We start from the raw sequence: 23,540 nt of genomic DNA on the forward strand, positions 1-23,540 counted from the left end.
TAAATTCCATGTTAATAAATATTTCAGGTTAATTGAAATTTGCCAAATTCTGCAGAGCAGTCAATGAGAAACACACAAATAATTAAACAAACCAACCTTCCCAAAACATTCCCGATCCTAGCTACAGGGCATTCTGTGGCTGAGTTGTTTCTTTTCCTTTTATAATTCTTAGTGCTATTGGCAGGGCAAAATAGTACATCCCTTTTGGGGAATCAATTAGAATAGTCATATTTTATGAACTAATACCAATTCTGGGAATGTACCTAAAAGAAATTATTATAAATATCTGTGTGTGAAGGTAGTTATTATGACATTGCTACTTTTAATAGGTAAAAATGAGAAACAACCTAAATGTCAAACAATAGATTAAACTAGTACATGCACATTATGGGATATTCCAGTCAATAAAATGTTTGTAAAGTTTATAAAAAGGAGAATGTAAACAACACATGAAATAAAAGCAGTATGATTATAAAAATAAAAAGCAGCCTTAAAGTGTGAAAAAATTAGAAAAAACCCCCAGAGGTTTAGCAGTTTGGGAATAGATAAGTTACAGTATACTTATAAGATGAAATATTATATTACACAGACAATAAATTATCGTTTTTAAGAATATTTAATAATTTGGGAGAAAATGCCCTTATAAGAAACTCACTAATATATTATCAAAGATTATCTCTGGGGAAAAGAAATACTGGTAAATTTTCTTTTCTTTGATATAATTTCCTATATTTTCTCTAATGATCAGTAAAAATTTATCAAAGCAAATACAACGTAATAAAATTAATGAAAAAGTAAAAAGAAACATAGCAAAATACTCAAAATATGTATGTTTGGATATTTTTATATTTCTACTTTTCAGAATTTTATTGTGATAATTAAGTACTTATCTCCTTTCTCCTTTGTACAAGAAAAACAATAATTAAAGTAATTAATAAAGGCAAAACATGGAGAATGGTACCTGGCACAAAGAGTTCTCAATAAATGATAGCTATGGATGATGAGAGTGACCGGCACGTGCCACAACAGGCATTGTGTGCTAAATGCTTTACACACTTAAACCATCCAATGAATAACTGGCTTTCAGTAAGTAAAACATCTGCTTCCCTCTTACTAACAAAATCTAGCCTATAACAGTATCTTCTTCTAAGAAGCAACTATTCAAATTTTCTTGTAAATAAAAAGGTTTATGTATAAATGTCCAAACTGTCGATTTTATGCTCTATATGATTGTTTCACACTGGAATGGTTAAATGATGCAAGGGTGCAAAGGCAGTAGGAAAACGTATTTAATGCTTGTTTACTTACTTATGAGAGTAGCAACAACTTCAAAACAGATGAGTTGGTTGTTCTGGAATAATTTTACAAATGGAAAGGCTAAGAGTGGAAGATACGGTGTGTCACTAAAGATGGCAGACCAGTGAGCCAAGGCAGATAGGGTTCTGCAAATAAAATAAGGAAATAAAGACCAGAAAACAGTTTATTATTAAAACTTATTTGAATACACAATACATTCACACAATAGAGTATGATACAGGTGTATTCGATGAAAATTTTCCCTCCTACCCCTATCATCTAGCTTACCTCCCCAGAACCGCTGTTGAAAGTATGAATCCTTTTTCTAAAAAAATTACAGATGGTGGTATATTCTAAACATTGTTCTGTACCTTGCATCTTTACTGTAATATCTTGAAAAGGGTTCATATAAGTATCTGTAGAGCTTCTTCATGGTATTTTACAGATCCACAAGATAACTTTGTATACATACACCTTAATGTCTTTAACTTGGTCCTACTGGGCTTTTAAGTTGTTTCCAATCTTTAATAAACAATGCTACGCTTAGTGTCACTGTATGTACATTATTCTTCATGTTGGACTATAGAGCTGGATAAATCCCTAGGAGTGGAATTGCTGAGTCAAAGGATATGTGCATTAGTCATTTCTATAGCCAGTGGCATGCTGTTCTTATAACAGTGGTGTCCATTTACCTGCCCATTAGCAGTATAGAGAGATGCCTATTTCCTCACTTGTGCCAACATGTTTTATTATCGACCTTCTTTTTGAACCTTTAATCTAGGTGAGAAATGGTATTTCAATATAGTTTTTAAAATATATATATATATTTTCAAGGTAGTCTGAGTTGGCATTTCTTTTTTATTATGAGGGAGGTTAAGCATCTTTTCATATTTAAGAACCATTTCTACTGCTATGAACTGTATGTTCAATCCTTTTATGATATTTTTTTATTGGTTGATCCTTTTCAGACTTATTTGCGCCCAGCACTTCATATATGAAAGAAATCAGTCTTTTATTTGTCATATGTTTTGCATGTATTTCCTTAGTTTTACATAGGTCTTTGTTTTGGGAATTTTTCTACACATTGGAATTTTTTTTCTACTTAAATATTTATTTATTTATTTATGGAGATTTTAATTCATATCAGTCTCTTCTGGATATGTCAAGCTTAGAAAAGAATTTGTCATGCCTTACTCTGGAATTGTAATTCTCCCACATTTATTTCTAACACTTTTAAGATTTCCCTTTTTTTCCTGACTTTTTATTTTGAAGTAATTGTTTTCTTTTTGTTTTGCAACTTACAAAAGCTGAAAAAATAGTAGAGTTCCTTTTTACCTTTTAATCAAATTACTCTAATGTAAACTTAACATCTTGTACAAATGTAGTACAATTGTCAATACTAAGAAGTTAACATTGGTACAGTGCTATTTACTAAATTACAGGCTTTATTCAGATTTTACTACTTTTTCCACTAATGTCATTTTTGCCTTTCACCAATCCAGGATGCAACATCGCATTTATTTGTCATATCACCATAGTTTCTTCCAATGTCAGAGTTCCTTAGTCTCTTATCTGTTATGACACTGACATTTTTGAGGAATACCAGACAGTTACTTTAGAGGTTGTCCCTCAATTTGGGTTTGTCTGACATTTTGTCACAATTAAGACTGTGGTTACAAGTTTTTGGTAAGAATACCACAAAAGTGATGTGCTTCTGGGCCAGCTGAGTGGCATGTTGGTTAAGAGCTGGCTTGGGATGCCAGCTCTGAGCAGTAGGGCCCCTGTTCAGATCCCACATGAGGGCCAGTGACACTGCCCTCTACAGCTAAGATGGTGAACAACAGCTCAACCTGGAGCTGGGCTGCCGTGAGTCGCCGGTGACGGCATAGGCTGCAGCCCCTGCTGCAGTGGGCTGCCATAAGTTACCGTGTGTGGCCGGCAGCCAGAGTGAGCAGCCAGCAGCCAGCGTGAGCGGCCAGCAGCGGGTGTAAGCTGCCAGGAGCCACCATAAGCGGCCATCCAGAAGCCAGCGACCAATCTGCATCACCCTGGAAGAGCGCAATGATGGTGCCAATATGGGCCAGTGAAGCAACGTCCTCTACAACTAGACTGAAGAACAAAAGGACAGCAACTTGTCTGTTCCCCTTCCCCTGATTTCCCAGCACTGTTCCCCTCCTTCAACTCCCCAATAAAATCTTTAAAAAAAAAAAAAAAAGTGATGTGCTTCTTACTGATATGTTTTATCACTGGTGATACTACATTTGAGTACTTGGTTAAGGTGATGTCTGCTGAGTTTCTCCTATAAAATTCCCTGCTGCTTTCCCATTTATATATGATAAATATTTCGGGGAAGATACACATTGCTGCAATGTACTGAACATACCTCTGTAATACTCTGAGTAGTTTCCTGCTTTTGATGGGGTATTTCTTCTGAAGGTTGAGAAACGCCACATGAATCCCCTTATCCATCAGGCTACTAAATGCAGTATGATTTTCAGGCAGCTGGAGCACAGAGCGCCAGATGAACATTCTGAAATGAAGATATAATTTTAACCAGACAAAAACCTGGGGGGGGAGTAAAATTGATTTAACATGAAAGAATTTAAAGTTTACCTGTATTTTGTTGGATATTCACCATAGCCTTTTAATAAGATTTGTAAACGCTTTTTGTTTAAGCCATCTGACAATTCATTCTACCAAGAAAAAATTATCAGTAAGTGACATAATCATCAAACTGAAAAGGTAATCTAGTCCACAGTGGCTTTCCAACTTTAGAACACAATACACAGTAAGAAATGTTTTTACATCATTGGACTCCCTTCTTTTTCTCCCCGCCACCCCAAAGAAGTTCTCAAATGTGAAATTAGTTTCTTAGTCTTTCTTATGGAATTTAAAAAATGAATATATAGGCACTTATATCCTTTTAAAATCAAATTGATATCCAAGTACTTAGTTCTTGTTGCTTGCTTTTATATTTAACATACCACAATTACTCCCCTTTCCTCCTAAATGTTCTTTTATTTTCGGTGTATAGTTCTACCATATTTATATGACTAGTTACCTACTATTGGACGTTTTGGTTGCTTCTAAGTTTTTCTTGAATGAATCTCTCACACAAACACAGGGTAATAGAGCCTCTCAAGGCAAAAGGCAAACTGGTATACTCTTTCTGAAAAACAATGTGGCTACTACTATCAAAATGTGTATGCACACACTCTGACTTAAAAATACTACTTCTACAGAAACATCTGTGCAAACGTTCAAAGATAATTGTAAAGATAAAGACAACTGGTTAAGAGCTCGCTCAAGAATGCGAGCTCTGAGCAACAGGGTCGCTGTTTCGATTCCTGGCCCGAGCTGAGCTGTTGCTGAGCTGCCAACAGGTGGCAGAATGGCTCAGCTAAAAAATAAAAAAATAGTAAAAAGTAAAAAGCAAGGAAAATTAAGTTTAATAATATATTTTATTTAACCCATATAATCAAAACATTATCATTTCAACATATAATCAACATAAAATTATTAGTGAATAAGCTATTTTACATTCTCGTGTTCATGCTAAGCTTTCAATATCTGGTGTGCATTTCACACGCACATTATGTCTCCGTGCAGACTAGCCATAGGTAGCTAGTGGCTAGCACATTGGACACAGCAATTCTATACTGTCTGACTTTTTAAAAAACCATACACATGTATTAGTCTTATATATATATATTTGTGGGTTTTTTTTGTTTTTTTAGCTGAGCCATCCTGCCACCTGTTGGCAGCTCAGTGGCAGCTCAGCTTGGGCCGGGCATCGAACCGCTGTTGCTCAGAGCTCACACTCTTGAGCGAGCTCTTAACCAACTGAGCCACTCAGCTGGTCCTAGTTTTATATTTTTATATTAAAACGTTTAAAAAGCATATAATTTCAGTTACAACTTCCTTCTCTTCACATACTTTTCCTTTAATTCCTAAGAGAGGGAAGAGTGATGATGGCCTAGAAAGCATGAGACTGTGCACAGCAGAGGCCCGACAAACTGCAGTTTAATTATCATCTATTCTTACCTCTTTATTTTCAAAATGGCCGGTCAGGTCTTGTTTTAATATTCTAGTTTGTATTTGTTTTTCCCTTGATTTTGCTGGCCGCTGTACTCTTCCTGTTGTTACTTTAATCTTAAGGTCACCAGAAGTCAGTTTACTCTTAGGCAAATCTTCAATCACTTTCACTAGAGGAGGAGGTGGCTAAAGAGGGTGAAAAAAAAAATCCAGTGGCTACCCTTGGAAAATAAAACTGTTAGTATATGATTTGCTATATTTGTTTTGATCAATAATATGCCTTAATATACCAGGGTTGCCAAAAATATATATACAAGTGGACACTTTGGTCACCGATGCTCAAGCAGTAGTTCGCCTTAATCCGAAGTGTCTGGACTCTGGTGGTAACCACTTTGAGCACCTCTTGTAATTGCAGAAGTACAACGTGACTTGTATTCATCTCTTGTTATTGGTATATATTGAATATTAAAATTTTAATACAGTTTTCCTTTCTTTTTTTTCGTTTTGTCAGAAATCACAATGCTTTATTAAAGCAGCTTGACTGGAGTTTCCAATACCTGGGTTTGCTTCCAGTCACCAGGGGGCACCAGCACCCTGGTTAGCATGTCTGGAATTCTGAAGCACATGATGAACTTTAAAGTCACAGGGGCAAAGCTGACTGCCAAATTGCTATTCACCCTGGGTTCAAGTCACAGGACTAGGTCAAAGAGCCACTGGCTCGCTTTCCGTTTTAACTAGAAGACATGGGTGGAGGAAAACTTTCCCAACTTCTCTTGCAAACTCGTATTTTAGAGTCTTTGGAGTAAAACGGGCTCTTCAGCTGTTCACAAGGTGGTTTGGGAACGCCCATGCGTTTTCACTGTACTCCCCCATTCAATCTTAGCTGCCACAATGAGACAGACAGAAAGCGCGAGGACCCTTTTTTCTTGCATTTGCACTGGGACCTCAGCACAGTTTTCCTTCCTTAAAATGTGTATACATTTTTTTGGCACCCACTGTATGTATATAATTATTCTTCAGGAAAAAAGTGTAAATAAAATATCCAAGAATGTTTCCTTGTTGGCTAACAAATCAAAGTAAATTCCTGCCAAATTCCTTTGAAGAACACAATAAAGATACATGACTAACAACAACAAATAGAATTTAATTATTCCATGAAGGCCGACCTTCAGTCATAGAACACCAACCATTTTTTGCACTTGGATGATGAAATTAGTGGCCTGGTGAAAATCTGCAGAAAAGGCACGGTTAGACTTATAGCCCTCTAGAATGCTGAGAGAGGCAACCTAATATTCTTCGGGCTCAAGTGAAATTTCTCTGAGGGCAATTGCCAGATGACTTTCCTCTGGAAGCCTGGGGGCCCTACCATTCTATCCTTAGTTACTTTTTTTTTTTTTTTTTAAATTGGGGAACAGCCAAAGTCATTGGTTACACATTGCTTTCATGCTACAATGGCATAGTTGACTTCTTTAAGGAGGACGCAGCTCATAGTGGCCCATGCAGGGATCAAACCAGCAACCTTGGTGTTATCAGCACGACACTCTAACCAACTAACTGAGCTAACCCATCATTCCCCTTGGTTACATTTTTTAAACTGCATAGAGAAGGCTGTTAGTCCCTTACTGTGTCAAAGGTTTAAGAGACAGTTCAGATAGCACGTCTTAGATTCCAAACCCTCATTTTTATGGAGCCTACCGAACAGAAAGATATACCCCAACAACTCCAATTTAAGGTAAAATGATTCACTGAAACATTTTCTCCACAAACAATACTCTCTTTGAAATTAGAAGATCATCTTTGTTCAAAGGAAATGAGTGGATAAGGCATCTCAGGCTTTCTGAGTTCTAAATATGATTAAAGTACAATGACTTTCACAGGGTATTTAAATGTTTGAAACCATTATTATTGAATGTTCCCTTGGTAATTAGCCGAGACCCAAATCAAAGACAGAGTGAATGTGTGAGTAAAAAAAATTTTTTTTGAAGCTTGTTCTCATGTAAATTCCTTTTACATGAGAACAAGAACACAAGGAATACCTCATATGTCCAAATGAACACATTAGATTTCAGAAAAATACATATCACACACATTGCCTTGAATTCAAACTGTCACAAAATCCAGAAGAGTGTTTTTCCATGATGTATAATGAAAATGAATCACACTCTTCAGGAAAGCTCTTTTGAGGCAGAAACCTAAGTTTTTGACCTCCACCCCTCTCACCCCCAAAAGAAATAAATAGAACAAAGAAAAGATCTTGACTTTTTTTTTTGTTTTTTAACACAGACTACTAAAAGACTACTTTGAGGTTTCAAACAAAACTTTTTTTTACGCTGCCTTCAGAGGTTCAGAACTTCCGCTTTTGACACCTGCAATCTACTACAGGAGACCAACAGACTTCCTATAGTCAACTGCAGTGTGTATGAATATGTAACACTGAAAAGTGTACAGCAGGTAATGGTGGTAATATATATGGCATAGATGGTGCATTTTTATTTGTTTTTAAATTAGTATGAAAAGTATTTAAAGTTTTAACTTTATAAGGTTTTAAAAACAGTGTTTTTCTAGGATACATTGTTATTTATTCACACCTAGAAAGATTATAAGGATCATACAAAATATAATGATAGTTCTGACCATTCAGGCCCACAGCATTGTAACTTGTGCCTGAACAAGTTTATCTTTCACAGCCTTCTGTGCTGAGGGAGCCTAGACAGCACTTCAGCACTATGATTGGAGGCTATCTGAAAGATCAAAACCACCAACAAAAAGCACAAAAATGTGAAAAATGCGGCACTAAATAAACCACGAAAAGGACACTGTTTACAGCATGAGAGCTGAAATAGGGCAGTGTTGTCTCGTTTGACCTGAGCTGCGAAACCTGCGTACTGAGCAACTCAAAATTTTCTGCTGCTCTGCACATGCAAATGTGGGTGAATATGCGATGGGTGCTGACTTCCAAGTAATAGATTCATTTTCACAAGCGGGTAGATTCACAAATACAGAATCTGTGAATAATGAGGATTGGCTGTATACACTTACACACACAGAAAAAAGACTACGAAAGTATACGTTTCAAAATCACCTGAGAAGGGTGAGATTGTGAGTGAGTCTTATTTATCTATCTGCTTCTCTGTATCTTGATTTTTCTCTGTGATAAGACACTTACCACTTGTCTTAGAAAAAAAGATGAAAAAAACAAAAAGGAACGGGCACAGTAAAAATACGACATTACAAACAGAATATCTGAGCCTGCTAATGACTAGCTGTGTGGTTAGGCTGGGGCATCAGCTTCTTCCTCCGTAAGACAAAATGGTTAGGCCAAGTACTCACCAAAGTCCCTCCAAGATACAACCCCACGATACAATTACCACGTGTATCCACGATACACGATACAATTCCAGGCCTGAAAAGGCTGCACTAGACACTCAGACTTGGCAACAAGCTGGCAACCATAGAAGAGGAGTAGGAAGTCTATTTTAGATGAAATAAATAATGCAGATAACAGATACAGAAATGAGAATGGCATCCCTGGGGGACACTGAGGAAGTTACAAGTACAGAGAGGTGGAGGAGACAACATTAGAGAGGGCTTTGAGAGGCAGGTGGAAGTCTGGACTTAACGCAATGGGCAAAAGAAAGGACGCCTCTGAGGTAGCATGTTTTTAGAAATGATGATGAAAGTACGGTTTTAGAAAATGTTATATAAGGGATGGATTGATAGGCAAGGGGCACCGAGGGCTCTGAGTTTTGGGATACTTGTTTAAATTACTGTTATTCAAGAGCAGCTAATATGGATGGAAAACAGGCAGCACATAGATACATAGTTCAAACTTAACAAGAGTTCACATGGCTTAGCAATGACTAGATTTAGGAAAGAAAGGAATAGGAACAGTCCCAGTGTTCCCAGGTTTCTAGCCCGTAAGATGGGAAGAAAGAGTGAGACAGAAATGGAGAGGCTGGAACTGACGGCCTCTTTTGGGAAGCAGATCATGAGGTGCTCCTGGAATGGGACAGGGACACCAAACAGATGCCCTTCAGAAAGGCAGAAATTGAAGAATGGAGGACAAGTGGGAGAAATCAAATCTGGAGATATGGCTTTGGGAGTAAGAATAAAAAAATATATCCAGAAAAATGGATAAGGTCCAAGGAAGTTAGAAGATCGTAGCTTAAAGATTTTATTTTTGATGATAAGACATATAAATCTTTTTAAAAAGACGTCATTTACTTGATAAGATACCTTATTTATTTCCTGTGTTAAAGCTTGAACTGAATATATGTTCAGACTTCCATTTTCCATAACAGATGCAATGTACCGTCCATGTGGGCTAATTACTGCCGAGCTAATTCCTTCGTCAAGGCTCCCAATTTCAAAGAGAAGTTTACAAGTCTGTACATTGATAAATCTCATAATACCATCTTGACTTAGCACTCCAAGAACCTAAGAGTAGAGAAAAACATCATGAGTTCCTAAACACACATTTAAAAGTCAAATGTCTGAAAGTCAAACCACACACACACACATGTATGTGTGTATTTATATTTTTTATCTATGTATTTGACGGGAGGCCAGCCAGAGGAGATTATATTCAGAGAGCCATTATATATTTTGAAATCCCTAATTATGGCTTATGGAGATTTGCTCTGTGCAGGTCCAGGTAAACCTGGCTTTAACCAGAACGATCAAGAAGCCCATCCTGGGGAACCATGGAAAGGACACCTAAGAATCTTGCCTTCTCATGGGCAGGCAACATCTCCACTAATCCCACAAAGGGAACAGAGATGCTTAGACAGTTCTTAACTTTGACCTCCACACCGGCTGTCAGACTCGGGGTAGGTGGACGGTTTGTATTCCTTCAGCGTCCCCACAGTTTGATCAGAGCTAGCATCCATCCTGCTGTCCCCACACAAACCTGTGACTCCCAGTGAGGATCCCCATTGTCCCCCTGCTTTCAGCTATTGTAACTAACATTTGGGGGGTGGCGGGAGGAAGTCTGTGAGTTACAGGGATAGTGAAGGGGTAAGAGGAATTACTTAGTTAAAAATTAATTTTAGCTCATATAATTTGCAAAATAAAAAACGTACTAAAAAAGATTAAGCAAATGAACCCCTCCGCTGTCTTGTCTACACACAGCTTCTCTTCCCAAAGCTAGGGGCTGCTACGCGGTGCTCCCGAGTGGTTGCTTGAAATGCTGATGTCACGTGTTATATGAAAGACTAGTTTGGAGGTAGCTGGAAGCAGTTTAAATGTGACAATCTATAAAGCACATTTTGTTGATCAGGTTGTAGGAAACCCCTTCATTTATAGTTGATGCCACCTCTGCGAAGGGCAATTTGGCAACAGCTATCAAAATTACAGATGCATATAACCCTGATAACCGCTATTTGAATTCTGGGATTTTATCCTACAGAAAGGATGTATGCAAAGTTATTCAGTGCAGCATTATTTGTAATAGAAAAGGATTAAAAACAGGTTAGGTGCCCAATAATAAAGGACTGGTTAAAAAGCTATGGGATACTATGCAGTTGTAAAAAAGAAGGAAGTTCTATAGCAATATAATACTATCTTCAAGGTAAATTAAGTGAAGAAAAGCAAGGTGCAAAGCTGTATAAAAAAGTGGGATATACATAAGATTACATATAACAACAGTGGTTATGGAGTGTGAATACTGGGCAAACAGGAGAGAAGTAAAGCGATTTCACCGCATGCTTTTATGTATTTTTTTGTTTTTTAAAGATTTTATTGGGGAATTGGGGGAGGAGAACATTGTGTTTTTCCAGGACCCACCAGCTCCAAGACAAGTTGTTGTCCTTCAGTCTTAGTTGTGGAGGGCGCAAGCTCAGCTCTAGGTCCAGTCGCCCCTTTCAATCTAGTTGCAGGGGGACGTAGTCCACCATCCCATGCGGGAGTCGAACTGGCAACCTTGTTAAGAGCATGCAGTCTCACCAGCTGAGCCATCCGGCTGCCCATTGGCAGCTCGGCTAGGGTGCAGCTCACTGGCCCATGTGGGAATCAAACAGGTGACCCTGTTGCTCAGAGTTCTCACTCTTAACCAACTGAGCCACTCGGCTGGCCCACCTTTATGTATTTTTTGTTTTCAACAATGAGAATGTATTACCTATTAATAAAACTTAAGTTAAAATAGATGTGATAAATACACACACACTGTGTGTGTGTGTGTGTGTGTGTGTGTGTGTGTGTGTGTATCATGTATATATATAATTTGTTGAAGTAAAAGATCACAAATAGCCAATTTAAAATATAAAAGTTGAGGTCTGACTGCATTCAACTATTAAAAAAAGGTGTGTGTGGGGGGTGGGTGGGAGAAGCACTTTGTAAACTAAGGCAAGATACAAAGAAAGCATGTTTCGTAGGTAGCAGTTATGGTAGATAAAACACAGTACAACAAAGTGAAAAAATTTTAGTTCTCGTCCCACCTTTAACCCTTACAATTAAAAGGAGTACTGAAAAGTCATTCAACGTTTCTACGCCTTAGTGTCATACTCTGCAGCATGGTGAGAAGCCCTTCCCTGCCTATACTCTAAGCAAGGATCAAATAAAAAACAACACACTAATGCATACTGTAAAACATGAAGTATGACATAAATTTAAAGTACGCTGACTTTAGAAAAAGGGTACACTGTCAGTAATATACAGATCCTAAGATATAAATTATTTTTTTCAATTTTAGACTCTTCACAAAAATAACACATAAGCAATTTCACATCCGTAACAATCAGGGTGCATGTTAAATGAGAGAGCTATTATGGTTCAGAAATTGGTATGATTCTTCTCAACAGGTAGAATGTCCTGCCTTTATGTTACTAACCTGGTTAGAACCAGCATCAAAACTATCAGGAAGAAACTCTAGGTGGCGAATGGCTCGAACTTTAGTAGGCATCTGGATAATTCTAAATAGCTGCTTTGCTTCCAAGCACCACAAATGAAGATGATTTGATTTGCCTCCAGCGGCCAGGATTCGACCATCTCTACATAACAGAAATGTGAGAATGTAAGACCAAATGAAGTGATTATAGCAGCACTGTCCAATACGATCCAGTATAAGGATGGAGATATTCATACTTATGCTACCCGATAGTCACTATTAGCCACATGTGACTGAGAACTTAAATGTGGCCAGTGCTTCTATGGAAATTAATTCTTAATGTTATTTAATTTTTATTAATTTAAATGGTCCCACGTACCCAGTGACAACCATATAGGAAAGCTCAGATTTAGAGTATGTATTTTTTACCTAATGTGCTAAGACACCAGTTTAACAAATATTTGTTTGATTACTGGATTGGGGGTTTTTGAGTAACATTTAGATTTTATTGTATAATCTCAAAGTCACTCACCCTATCCAACTTTCTATATTTTACATATGACTATATTAAATTGGTACAGCACTGCTATGTGAAAAACCAAAAAGCCCAAACTTTTTTCCTGCTCAAAGGAGAGCTACTTTATGTTTATAAGGCACAAAAAGAATAAGCTGTATTGATTTGCAAGTTGTTGATCATTCATTTCACCAGACTTCTAAAGTGTCCACTATAAGCCAGGTTTTATTCCAGGTGCCGGGGACACAGCGGTGGCCCAGACATGTAAGATCCCTGCTCTTATGGGATTTTCAATCTAGAGGAAGGCAAACAAACAAATAAATGAACTTGACCTCAGCTGATAAGTTCTATAAAGAACTATAAAAGGAGGTGGTGATAGGAGCTGGGAAAGGAGAGAGATCTGCCAGGCACGTGATGTGAATGGGCCGGTCATGGGATGATTTGGAGGAAGAATTCCTTGCTGGTCAGTATTGCAGGCTGGCCAGTACAAAAGCGCTGAGAAAGGAATCAGGTTAGTTATAAGGAAGAGTGAGAAGGCACACTCAAGTGTGGTGGGAACAGTGTAAGGGGAAGGAAGTAAGATGAATGAAGAGAGGGAGGCCCTAGGCCAGATGACAAAAGGCCTCGGGGGATATGGTGGGGAGTGTGGATTTTATTCTAAGTGCAGTGGGAAGTCTTTCAAGGGGGTTCAATAGGGAAATGAGGTGATCTGACTTAATGGTTTAAAAAGACCGCTCTAACTGCTTTGTAGAGACTGACTTTAGGAAATGAGACTGAAAACAGGAAGACCAAATAAAGGGCCCGTTACAGTAGTCTGAAACAGACTAGGTAGCTTGGACTAGGGTAATAGCTGTGGCAATAGATAAAAAAGTAGACCAACTCAAGATACACTTCGGTAGAATTGATGAGGTTTACTAATGACAGATGAAAAGGACAAGAGAAAAAGGAAATAACTCCTACTTCCTGGCTTCTTCCACTGAAAAGGCCTGGAAACAATGACCAATCCAACAAGTACCCCAGCACCCAGATTTGGTGTCAAAATATCATTTCCCACTAAAATGAACCCTGGCTCCTTAGAGAAATGACCAATTCCTGGTTCGTGACAGAAAATGTACAAAGTAAGCCTGGAACATCTTGTCAGACTACAAAGAATGAAAGTTTTCACAGACAACTGGGGTTCTATCAAAAGGGTTCAAAGCCAACATTTTTGAAATGGACCCTAATGGTCAATGATGAGAGAACTAGAGCATCATTAAGATTAATAACTTTTAAAAAAGATTTGATAAGCTTGATGTTATAATTTATAAATGTAATGTTTATAGAGTGTTACTTTGATACATTTATATGTTGTAATATGATTGGTATTGAAGCAGTATTTATCACATTATATCATTATAGTACAGTAGTATTGACTATATTACACTGTGCATTAGATCTCTATGGCTTATTTGCTACTCATTACAAGTTTGTACCATCAATCAAACCCTCCATCCCCAACCCCTGATAACCACCACTGTACTCTGTTTTTTAACAGGTTTGACTTTTTTCAGATTCTAAATATAGGTGATATCATACAGTACTTGTCTTTAAGAACAACTTTAATGGATTAAATCATGCCAACTATGTTTAAATCCATGAGTTTATAAAGATTAAAGACAAAAAATTTCATTGGCCATTTTGGGAAGATGCCAATAGACACACTCATTATTTTGAAAAAACAAAAAATTTTTTTTCAATGGGGAAATCAAGCATTGATTCTGCATTTACAAACTATACTTTACAAACTATAAAGTAACCAGAAACAAAGGTTTCTAGTAAATAAGGGAAGAATAAATGAAAGAATTAGAACAGGACCATTTCGCTAACCTCTAACAAATACTGGACTACGTAATGATCATCAATGACCACTAACATCACAAAAGAAAGAGTTCTATGTTCCTCCTGATGAAAGTACACAAACCATCTACAATGTCTTCTTGCCCCCAAATGAAACCTGAATCAGACTGAGCCTCCAATTTATAGGAAATATAGGTGCCACCAGTTTACAGGAAAGATAGATGAGAGTGAATCATATTAAACACACCACGGGGATACAAAGAACAAAACCCAGAATATAGAACAAATAAACTGCAAGGAAAAAATAAAAAGAGAAAGACATAATAATCAAGACGATGTGTGAACCTTGCTTTGTGAGTGAATCATATTAAACACACCACGGGGATACAAAGAACAAAACCAAGAATATAGAACAAATAAACCGCAAGGAAAAAATAAAAAGAGAAAGACATAATAATCAACGATGTGTGAACCTTGCTTTGCTTCTGATTTGAACAAACCAAGTATAAAAAAACAATTATTAGACAAATCAGGGAAATATGAATAATGACTAGATACATAGCAATATTAACAGATGATTAATTTTTTTAAAGTGTGATAATAGTACTATGGTTATGTTTCAAAAAGGGACCTTATCTTTTTGAGACACACGTTGAAATATTTATGGATAAAATGATATGCTTGGGCTTTGCTTTAAGACAATGAAGTAGAGAGGTAGTAGGTGGGGTTTTAGATAAAAAAGAGAGCCTCTTAGTTGATGATCATAGCTAATGAGAGTGTTATAATTAGGACTTCATGTACTTCTATATTTTTATGTATAGTTGAAATTTTCCACAGTAAAGTAAAAAAAAAAATTCTACACACCATATCTAAGTTTAAAGGAAACTTTTTCTCATGTGACAATAAAATACTAAATAAAACTTTGTAAAATTTTACAGGAAGTTAAATTTCTTAAAAATTCTCAGTGTCTGAAAATGCACATTACCTGGTCACAGCAAACACTTTGTATAATATACTTGAGCTTTCAGGCGGAGCCGGCAATTGATATTTGCAGAAAAGAGTATCACATTCCCAGGCGAAGATGGAATTATCTTTAAAACAGCTGAGGATGGTATTACTTAACGGTAGAAAGAAAACCTGAAGAGTGCGAAAAAAAGTTATTGTTCATAGAAGGATCACATAGTCCTATTTAAATGTAAAATTATACAAGTAGCCAACTGTTCTTTTTAAAAGTTATTTTTTCTTAAACTAGAGGAAAATGCATTTATCGTATTTGACAGGATAATACTGATATTTCACATACCATTATAAACTAAAAAGAAAAGATAAACTCCTTTAAATAAAAAATTGATTACTATTATAATGACTAAGCAATTCATAAAATACTAAGTGATAGTTAAAAAATATTTAACCTTATAAAAGATTCAAATGAAACTAATGACATACCATTTTATATGTATCAAATCTACTTAAAAATAACACATATACATATATACAAACCATATACTGACATATGTATTATATTTATGACCTATATGCTAATATAAACACTATATTAAATACAAACCACTGAAAAATGTTAAACATATGAAATGTTGGTGAAAGTAGAGGAAAGGGCACTGTCATACACTGCTGTTGGTATTAAAAACTGGTTAAAAATATTGTACAACGTATCTCAACAGCCTTATGTATCTCTTCTGAACTAGTCAATCTGCTTCTAAGAGTGTAAGATAAATGTATACAAATGTTTGTTGAACAATATTTATAGAAAAGTTAAAAGTTGAAAACAAATACACGATCATATTTTACTAGAGATTCATTTTATTCAATGGACAAATTAGTGAAATTGATAGCAAAATTGAAAATATTCTCATTTCTATGTTTTTATTACATAAACGCTAAACAATGTTTACTTTTGATAATATTAAATATCAACTTTTGATAATATTAAATTTTAATTAAAATTGACCAACATTTTCTCTTAAGAGTTTCAATGGCCTCAAATATAATTTTGCACGTCATCTATGCAAAACACACAAAGGGAGGGAGGCAAGGAAAAGAAAGGGGGAGGGTAAATGGAAGAAACCAATGCCCTAAGGACAAAATACTCCTGCCAATCCTCTCAAAATAAACCCCTCAAATAGCTGAGCCATCTCACATGGTTTGATCCTTAGTTACATTTCGAAGGATTTATTCTTTGATTCCCATCTAGAACATCCTCCTTAAGTGCATTATAGCTTATTGTAACACTGTCATTGTTTCTACTAGTGTGTCTTTACAAGCTTTATTATTTGTTAAAACACATGATTGTTTCTGTGTTGGAAAGACAGGAGCAGGGACGGAGTAGGCGGGGCACCTTTAAGAGTTCCTGGCCTCTCGTTCTGATTCCTGATTAGTCACACACCTTCACAGTTTTAGTCGTGTCAGCAGGAAGCCTGTTTTCTCTTGGAATGCTACATTATTTAGGGATGAAGTGTTTAGCAGCTTTAACAATGGACTGGAGTGTCTGTTCGGTATTTAGAATCTGGGTACGGCCATTATCACAGTTAATGAGAGAGAGCAGGCCAGAATGACTCTGTCCAGGGGAAAAGCAGGGTCAACATCAAATCGACCATGGTTTTTCCCAGGGTTAATAAGGCACTCTCTATAGAAAATACTTCGGCAACCTTGCATCTAATTTGTGTTATTGTCACCCAGTCTATTATATACATACAGTTAAGAAATGCCTCTAATAGTTAATGATAGTACCACAACATTTTCAGAAGATTGTAAGCCACAATTTTCGTAACAATAATTGCAGACTGCTATCATAAACTCTGTTTTTCTCATATACATATAATGGTATCTCTTTTTTCAATAATTAAGAGTACTAAAAAAAACCCAAACCCATAATACACACATACATAATGTCCTATGGGACATACTAGTTAAAACAATCTACTCAGGATTAATGCTAATAAGACATAATAAAAAACGCTAACTCAACTACTACTCTTGCCTGACCAAGCTTCTCACTTTTGTCCTTGGCTCACTTTGCAAAGATGATCTCTGGAAGATCTTTTGCCAAATGATTCAGGAAGACATTTATAATATGAAGGTCATATAGAAAGGATTTGCAATGAATACATTATGATTTATAATGAAGGCATTAAAACACTGTTTCAAAACCGATGCCAAAGAAGTAACTTAAGATTTTTACTATAATTAGCAATATTTTTTCTGGAAAAGTAATACAGTTTATTTCCACTAGGAGAAGCAAAAGCATAAAAGTTAATGAGCATCAACTGCTATTTTAGGGGAATGGCTGTCACAGATTATTGCTTCCATGATTATTCATTACTAGATTTGTGATTTTAATTGCCAGATTTTAATGATCATAAAATTGTTCCTAATGAATCATGTCATTATTTAGATAGTGTCATCTCTTGACAAACATAAAATGCTTAGAAAAAACTTCAAAAGCACTACAAAATGTACTTTTCAGAGGGTTGCGTTACAAAGATGGGGCTATAGTTTTTCCTTATACAATATGAAAATCCTACGCTTTCCAATTCATTTTTGAAAGGTGTATGAGCTTTTCAAAGTTTAAAGAGTTCAGGATAGTAATAAGAGCAAGTTAAGGTCAAATGTATAATTCAGTAAAAATTTTAGTGAGTTTCCATTGTATACAGAGACTGAATTAAGTTCAGTAATGCACTCTGTTAAAATGTTTTGATATCCACTACAAAATCGTTTCTGATACATACTGAACCACAGTAATCAGAAATCCCAGGATTTATTCCAAAATCCCTAACAAAGAGCTAAATAATCTACCTCCAAGCATCAACAAAAGAATAAAAATTTACCAATATAAAAAGGAGTAATTGGTTTACCTGAGTGGCAGTGCAGTGTAATGGAATGACTTTGAAGTAAGACAGGTTTGGATTCAAATTGCAACTCTCGTAAGCTATGAGACACTGGGCAAGTTACTTAATGTTTCTGGATTTCAGTTTCCCCATTTTACAATGAGGAATACAGTATATTTAGGATTATTTAAACTTAAAAATAACAAGTGTAGTTACATACCAGGTCTGACCATTAAGTTCTCAAACTTGTTGCAAAGATGTTGCTAAACATTTTTTGATATCAGAGGGATTATTCATTATGAATTTATACCAACTGGACAAACAGTTAACCAAGTTGACTATTTGGAAGCGCTGAAAAGGCTGCATGAAAAACCTGAACTTTTCGCTAATTCATGGCTCTTGCATCATGACAATGCACCAGCTCACACGGCACTGTCTGTGAGGGAGTTTTTAGTTAGTAAACAAATAACTGTATTGGAACACCCTCCCTACTCACCTGATCTGACCCCCAGTGACTTCTTTCTTTATCCAAAGAAAAGGAAATATTGAAAGGAAGACATTTTGATGCCATTCAGGACATCAAGGGTAATACGATGACAGCTCTGATGGCCATTCCAGAAAAAGAGTTCCAAAATTGCTTTGAAGGGTGGACTAGGCACTGGTGTCAGTGCATAGCTTCCCAAGGGGAGTACTTTGAAGGTGCCCATAGTGATATTTGGCAATGAGGTATGTAGCACTTTTTCTAGGATGAGTTTGTGAACTTAACTGTCTGACCTCGTAGTAAGTACTCACCAACTGGTATGTATCTATTACTATTAGTATTAATTACTGCTATTGCTAGGTATAAAAATCAGTGGAAAAATGGTGCAGTGGTAGATTCTTTAAAAAACATTTTGAAATCAAAGGTCCACAGTTCTTTATCTGGAACCCTTGGGACCAGGTGTGCTCCAGAATTCAGAATTATTTCCGATTTGAGAAAGGTAATGTGATGCATCTTCTATAACATTATGTGGAGCCGCTAGGTGACCTGGAGCGATACCCCATACTGAAACATATTCACATTTCAGCCTCATGTCAATTCAGCTCCGGCTTTGCTGCTAAATGAATTCTGGTCAGATCAGATTTTGCCCAAGTACGTTATTTAAATACTTTTGGGTTTTTCAATTACTAATAAGGAATTGTGCATCTATTCAATGTAGTTAAAAAAAAGTTACCTTATAGCTTTTTAAGAAGATATCTAATTGCACTGAGTGAGATAATCCCATAATAGAGCTGAGCATGTAACAATAATAGATAACAATAGAAGTTGCAGCAGCTACAGCTAACTTTTACTAAGCACTTACTATACAACAAGCATTATGCTGAGTGCTTTGCAGATTATCAGTCAATCCTGAAACCAGCTGCGAGGTAGTATTACTATTTCCATTTTACACATAAGGTAAATAGCTTGTCAAAAATGTTTAACATGAATCTACTCAAGCCTTTATATTTCCTAATTTACAACAAATATAGGTGAGAGGAGGAGGTAAATGACATAATGATGAAATTGTAAGACAAATCCAGAATGTGGGGCATTTTTCAAGATAAATAGCCTGGCCCCTCTCTCTCAAAAAAAAAAAAAAACTTACAAAAGTTCTGTTAAAAATATAGAATCAGAACCTGGAATAATAATTTAAGTTTAATAAAAACTTGATAAGAATAAAAGTTTTGCTTTAAGATTGGTTTACAATTATCTCCTATTTCTAACAGAATAAGCCAGAACTGGCAACCATCTGAATGACCTCCAGTTCTTGTATTGCACAGGAACTAAGAAGGGTTTTTATAGTTTTAAATTATTTCATTTTAGATGGTTATTATAAGTGGACACATAATATCCTCAATTTTGCTCTTGGCCTGCAAAACCAAAAACATTTGCTAGCTGGTCTTTTGAGAAAAAGTTTGCTGGTAACTTATAAACTATGCTGTTTTATTATTTTAGGACAAAATACTTATATGCATATTGCATACTTGACATACATTTTCTACATTTAATTTTATTCTCCTATCACTAACACTTGAGTCCAACTTTTTAAACTAAAATGTCTAAATGTCCAAGCAAGGTTAAAATTGGCAACTAGTCAGTGCATATTAATTTTGACTTCGTGGTAAAAAGAACAGATGGTTTTTGTGTCATTGTTTCATAACTCTGTTTCCATTGTGGATTCAACTCCCAATGCTCTCTTCTTTAGAATTTAAAATTCAATTTAAGAACTAAGGCAATTAAAGAAGAAACAACCTACTAAGACATTTGGCCTAAATCTCTGATGAATAATCAGGCTATAACATTTATCTTTTTTATCTTTTTTAAAATTATAACAGGCAAACTAAAGAACTCTGGGATTTCCACGGAGACTACAAAATAAATTTTTGGTTGACATGCACTGCTGGCTGCTCATGTTAATAACCAAGAAATTAAAAGCAATGCTGCATGTATAATATAACCTGAAGCAAAATAATTAATCACACAGGAGACTCAGTCAACCCTGAAAACAGTATTTAGCTAATCAAATAGAAAAAAAAAAATTAAACCTTAAAGGCAAAAGAAATGAATTTTTTTAAAAAAAGTGACCATGTACACAATAGAATACTCATTAGCAATAAAAAGGAACAAACTATTGATACATACAACATGAATAAATCTCAAAAACATTATGCTGGATGAAAACAGCTTTACACATAGCATTATTGACTAGCTCGATTTATGTGAAATTTTAGAACAGACAAAACTAATCCTGGTGGAAAAGCATCACAGTAGTGCTTACCTGGGAAGGAATGTGATGAAACTTTCTGGGACGATGGATGGTAAAGATAGGTGTGCACAGATTACAAAGGTGTATGTATTTGTCAAAACTTAAATGAATACTTACGATTTGTGCATTTCATTCTATATAAATTTTACATCAACAAATACTGAACTCTAGTCAATAAAATGCAAGTTTAAGTATTTATGGGCAATATGGGCAAGTATACCAATATCTGCAATTTACTTTAAAATAAAAAAAAAAAAGATAAATGAATTAACAGAGGACAGAAAGATGGCTAGATCCATAATTTAACACAATAACATAAAGGAAAGTCTAGTCCAGGAACAGCTAACGGTAGAACCTAGATAGCGGCTACAGCTGTGCCCACTGTGAAATGCTTACAAATCTGTACGTTTGAAATTTTTCGTAACAAAATACTGGGCGGTTAAAATCTAAAAACCAATCGCTAAATAAAAACTAGCAAGTTGCTAAAGTTGAAGCTACACACCATAATAATAACTAAAAAAAAACCCCAAAACCTCAGTAAGTTATAATTGTAACCACAGGTACCATCTTCAGCTCTTTAGGCCACTTGGCTCTGCTTGTGGATGCGTTAGGAGAACATAGGTCTGTGGGACAAAGGGCATTATTGCTCCCACGTCATCTGTAAATCCTGTTGACCAAGAAACTAGCTTGAGAAGCACGACAGACCAAGACAGCCCCGCCACGGACCTTTTGTATGCCCACAGACTGGAGGATATTCAGCTTTCTTTTTCTCTGAAAGGTATCCAAGTCCCATAGCTGTGCTGTATCAGAAGAAGTAGTGATGGCATATCTCCCTGAGGCATGCACAGAGATCGAAAAGACGGATGATTCATGGCCTCTCATCCAGCTGATTAGCTCCTTGGTGACTGTGGTAAAAAGTAAAATAGTTATATGGGTAAAACACTATATCTCATCCAACTATATCTGATTCAACTGATGGCCAGGTGTTATGAGGCACCTCCATTAATATCTACAAAAATGGAAGCCTGCGACTAGTTAATGAAGTGCATTATGGGACACGTTAGTGACACGTGTATCATGGAGCTATGAGCAGATGAGGCCAAAAAAGGGTTTAAGTGCAGCCTTAAGGGTGGCGCTAGGGAGCCTGGGCTTCCTCTTGTGAGGAATAGCTTCATGGTGGAGAGTACCATATCTGGGCTGTGTTTTAGGAAGACCATTTTTAAAGTATATGGTAGATGTATTGGATAGGGGGAAGAGATTAGAAAAGATGACTAGTTTATGTGTTGCTGTAATAATCCAGGAAGGAGATAAGGAGGATCTAAACTACGAATGTGGCAATGGAGAAAGGAACAAATTCAAGAGCTTTGAGGGAGAAAAATCAAAGGACTTAATGATCAAATGGACGTGTTGAGATAAAAGAGGAGCTAAGACGCCAGTGGTTCTGGTTTAGTTATGTAAACAGACAGTGATACTATTAACTGACAAGAAATACATAAGGAGGAACAGATTTGACAGTGGGAGAAGAGATAATGAATTCGGTTTTTAAAATTGATTCTGAGGTGCGTGCGTGCGTGCGTGCATGTAACATACAAGCAGAGAAAACAGTCTGGTAGGGAAAAATACCAAAAACCATTCATGATCATTATCACTGGGTAGTAAAATCATAAGCGATTTTTATGTTCTCTTTACATTTGTGTATTTCCCAGTTTTCTGTGGCAGGCATGCTTTCATATTAAGATCAGAATTTTTTCCTTCAGAAAGATGGAACTGAGGAAAAGAGCAGAAAGCAAAATGTAAATCTGGGAAACATTAGGATACAAAGTAGGTCAAAAACTAAAGACAGAGGAACAGATAAACCCTTAGGGAGAGAATAGTGGTTTCCAAACACCAGTCTAAAGTCTGGCATTAGTTAATGATCACATTTTCACTGGTCTTCAGTGAAATGAGAAAAATACGGATGAAGTAATCATTTTTCATAAAGCTAACTTTAAAGAACTACTTTTTAATCTAGTATTATATCCTTCTAAGTTTCTTTATGTTAAAAAAAAATCCCTTGGTTTATGAAATGAAGTTATATTGGGTGTTTTTTTTTCCAATGACAAATAGTAAAATGGGTTCTTCGACTTTTTCTTTTTAATTGGGTCAAAATTCCAAAAGTCCAGAAACCACTAACAGGAGCCGAGAGAGACCACTAAGAAGCTGTCAGAAAGGTAGGAAGAGAACCCAGAGAGAAAATAAGACTCTTAAAGTAACTCAAAGCATGACATGCTACTGAGTATGAGGAGGATTTAAACAATCAGAGGTTACTCATGACCTTGGAGATAGAAGCCTCAGTAGCATGCAAAGCGGGGTCAGGAGGTAGCAGCCATCGATGGACGCTGTGAAGAAGCAGGACTTGGCAG

The 23,540-nt window shown here is 36.2% G+C and overlaps 1 protein-coding gene across 5 annotated transcripts in view; it reads right to left on the reverse strand.

Moving 5' to 3' along the window:
* The window catches only part of TBC1D31 (TBC1 domain family member 31), a 51,281-nt gene that overhangs the window by 17,912 nt on the left and 9,829 nt on the right, over window positions 1-23,540 (reverse strand). For all 5 annotated transcript variants that reach the window (XM_019629687.1, XM_019629686.1, XM_019629685.1 and 2 more), the window contains exons 4-11: window positions 21,865-22,043; window positions 15,490-15,641; window positions 12,158-12,317; window positions 9,568-9,768; window positions 5,341-5,517; window positions 3,910-3,989; window positions 3,680-3,826; window positions 1,309-1,442 (exon numbers count right to left, since the gene is read on the reverse strand). In XM_019629687.1, coding sequence (XP_019485232.1) covers window positions 1,309-1,442; window positions 3,680-3,826; window positions 3,910-3,989; window positions 5,341-5,517; window positions 9,568-9,768; window positions 12,158-12,317; window positions 15,490-15,641; window positions 21,865-22,043 — 1,230 coding nt within the window. The remainder of the gene's footprint in view (window positions 1-1,308; window positions 1,443-3,679; window positions 3,827-3,909; window positions 3,990-5,340; window positions 5,518-9,567; window positions 9,769-12,157; window positions 12,318-15,489; window positions 15,642-21,864; window positions 22,044-23,540) is intronic.

The sequence above is a fragment of the Hipposideros armiger genome, unplaced genomic scaffold (assembly GCF_001890085.2).
Source record: "Hipposideros armiger isolate ML-2016 unplaced genomic scaffold, ASM189008v1 scaffold_863, whole genome shotgun sequence".
Lineage (NCBI taxonomy): Eukaryota > Metazoa > Chordata > Mammalia > Chiroptera > Hipposideridae > Hipposideros > Hipposideros armiger.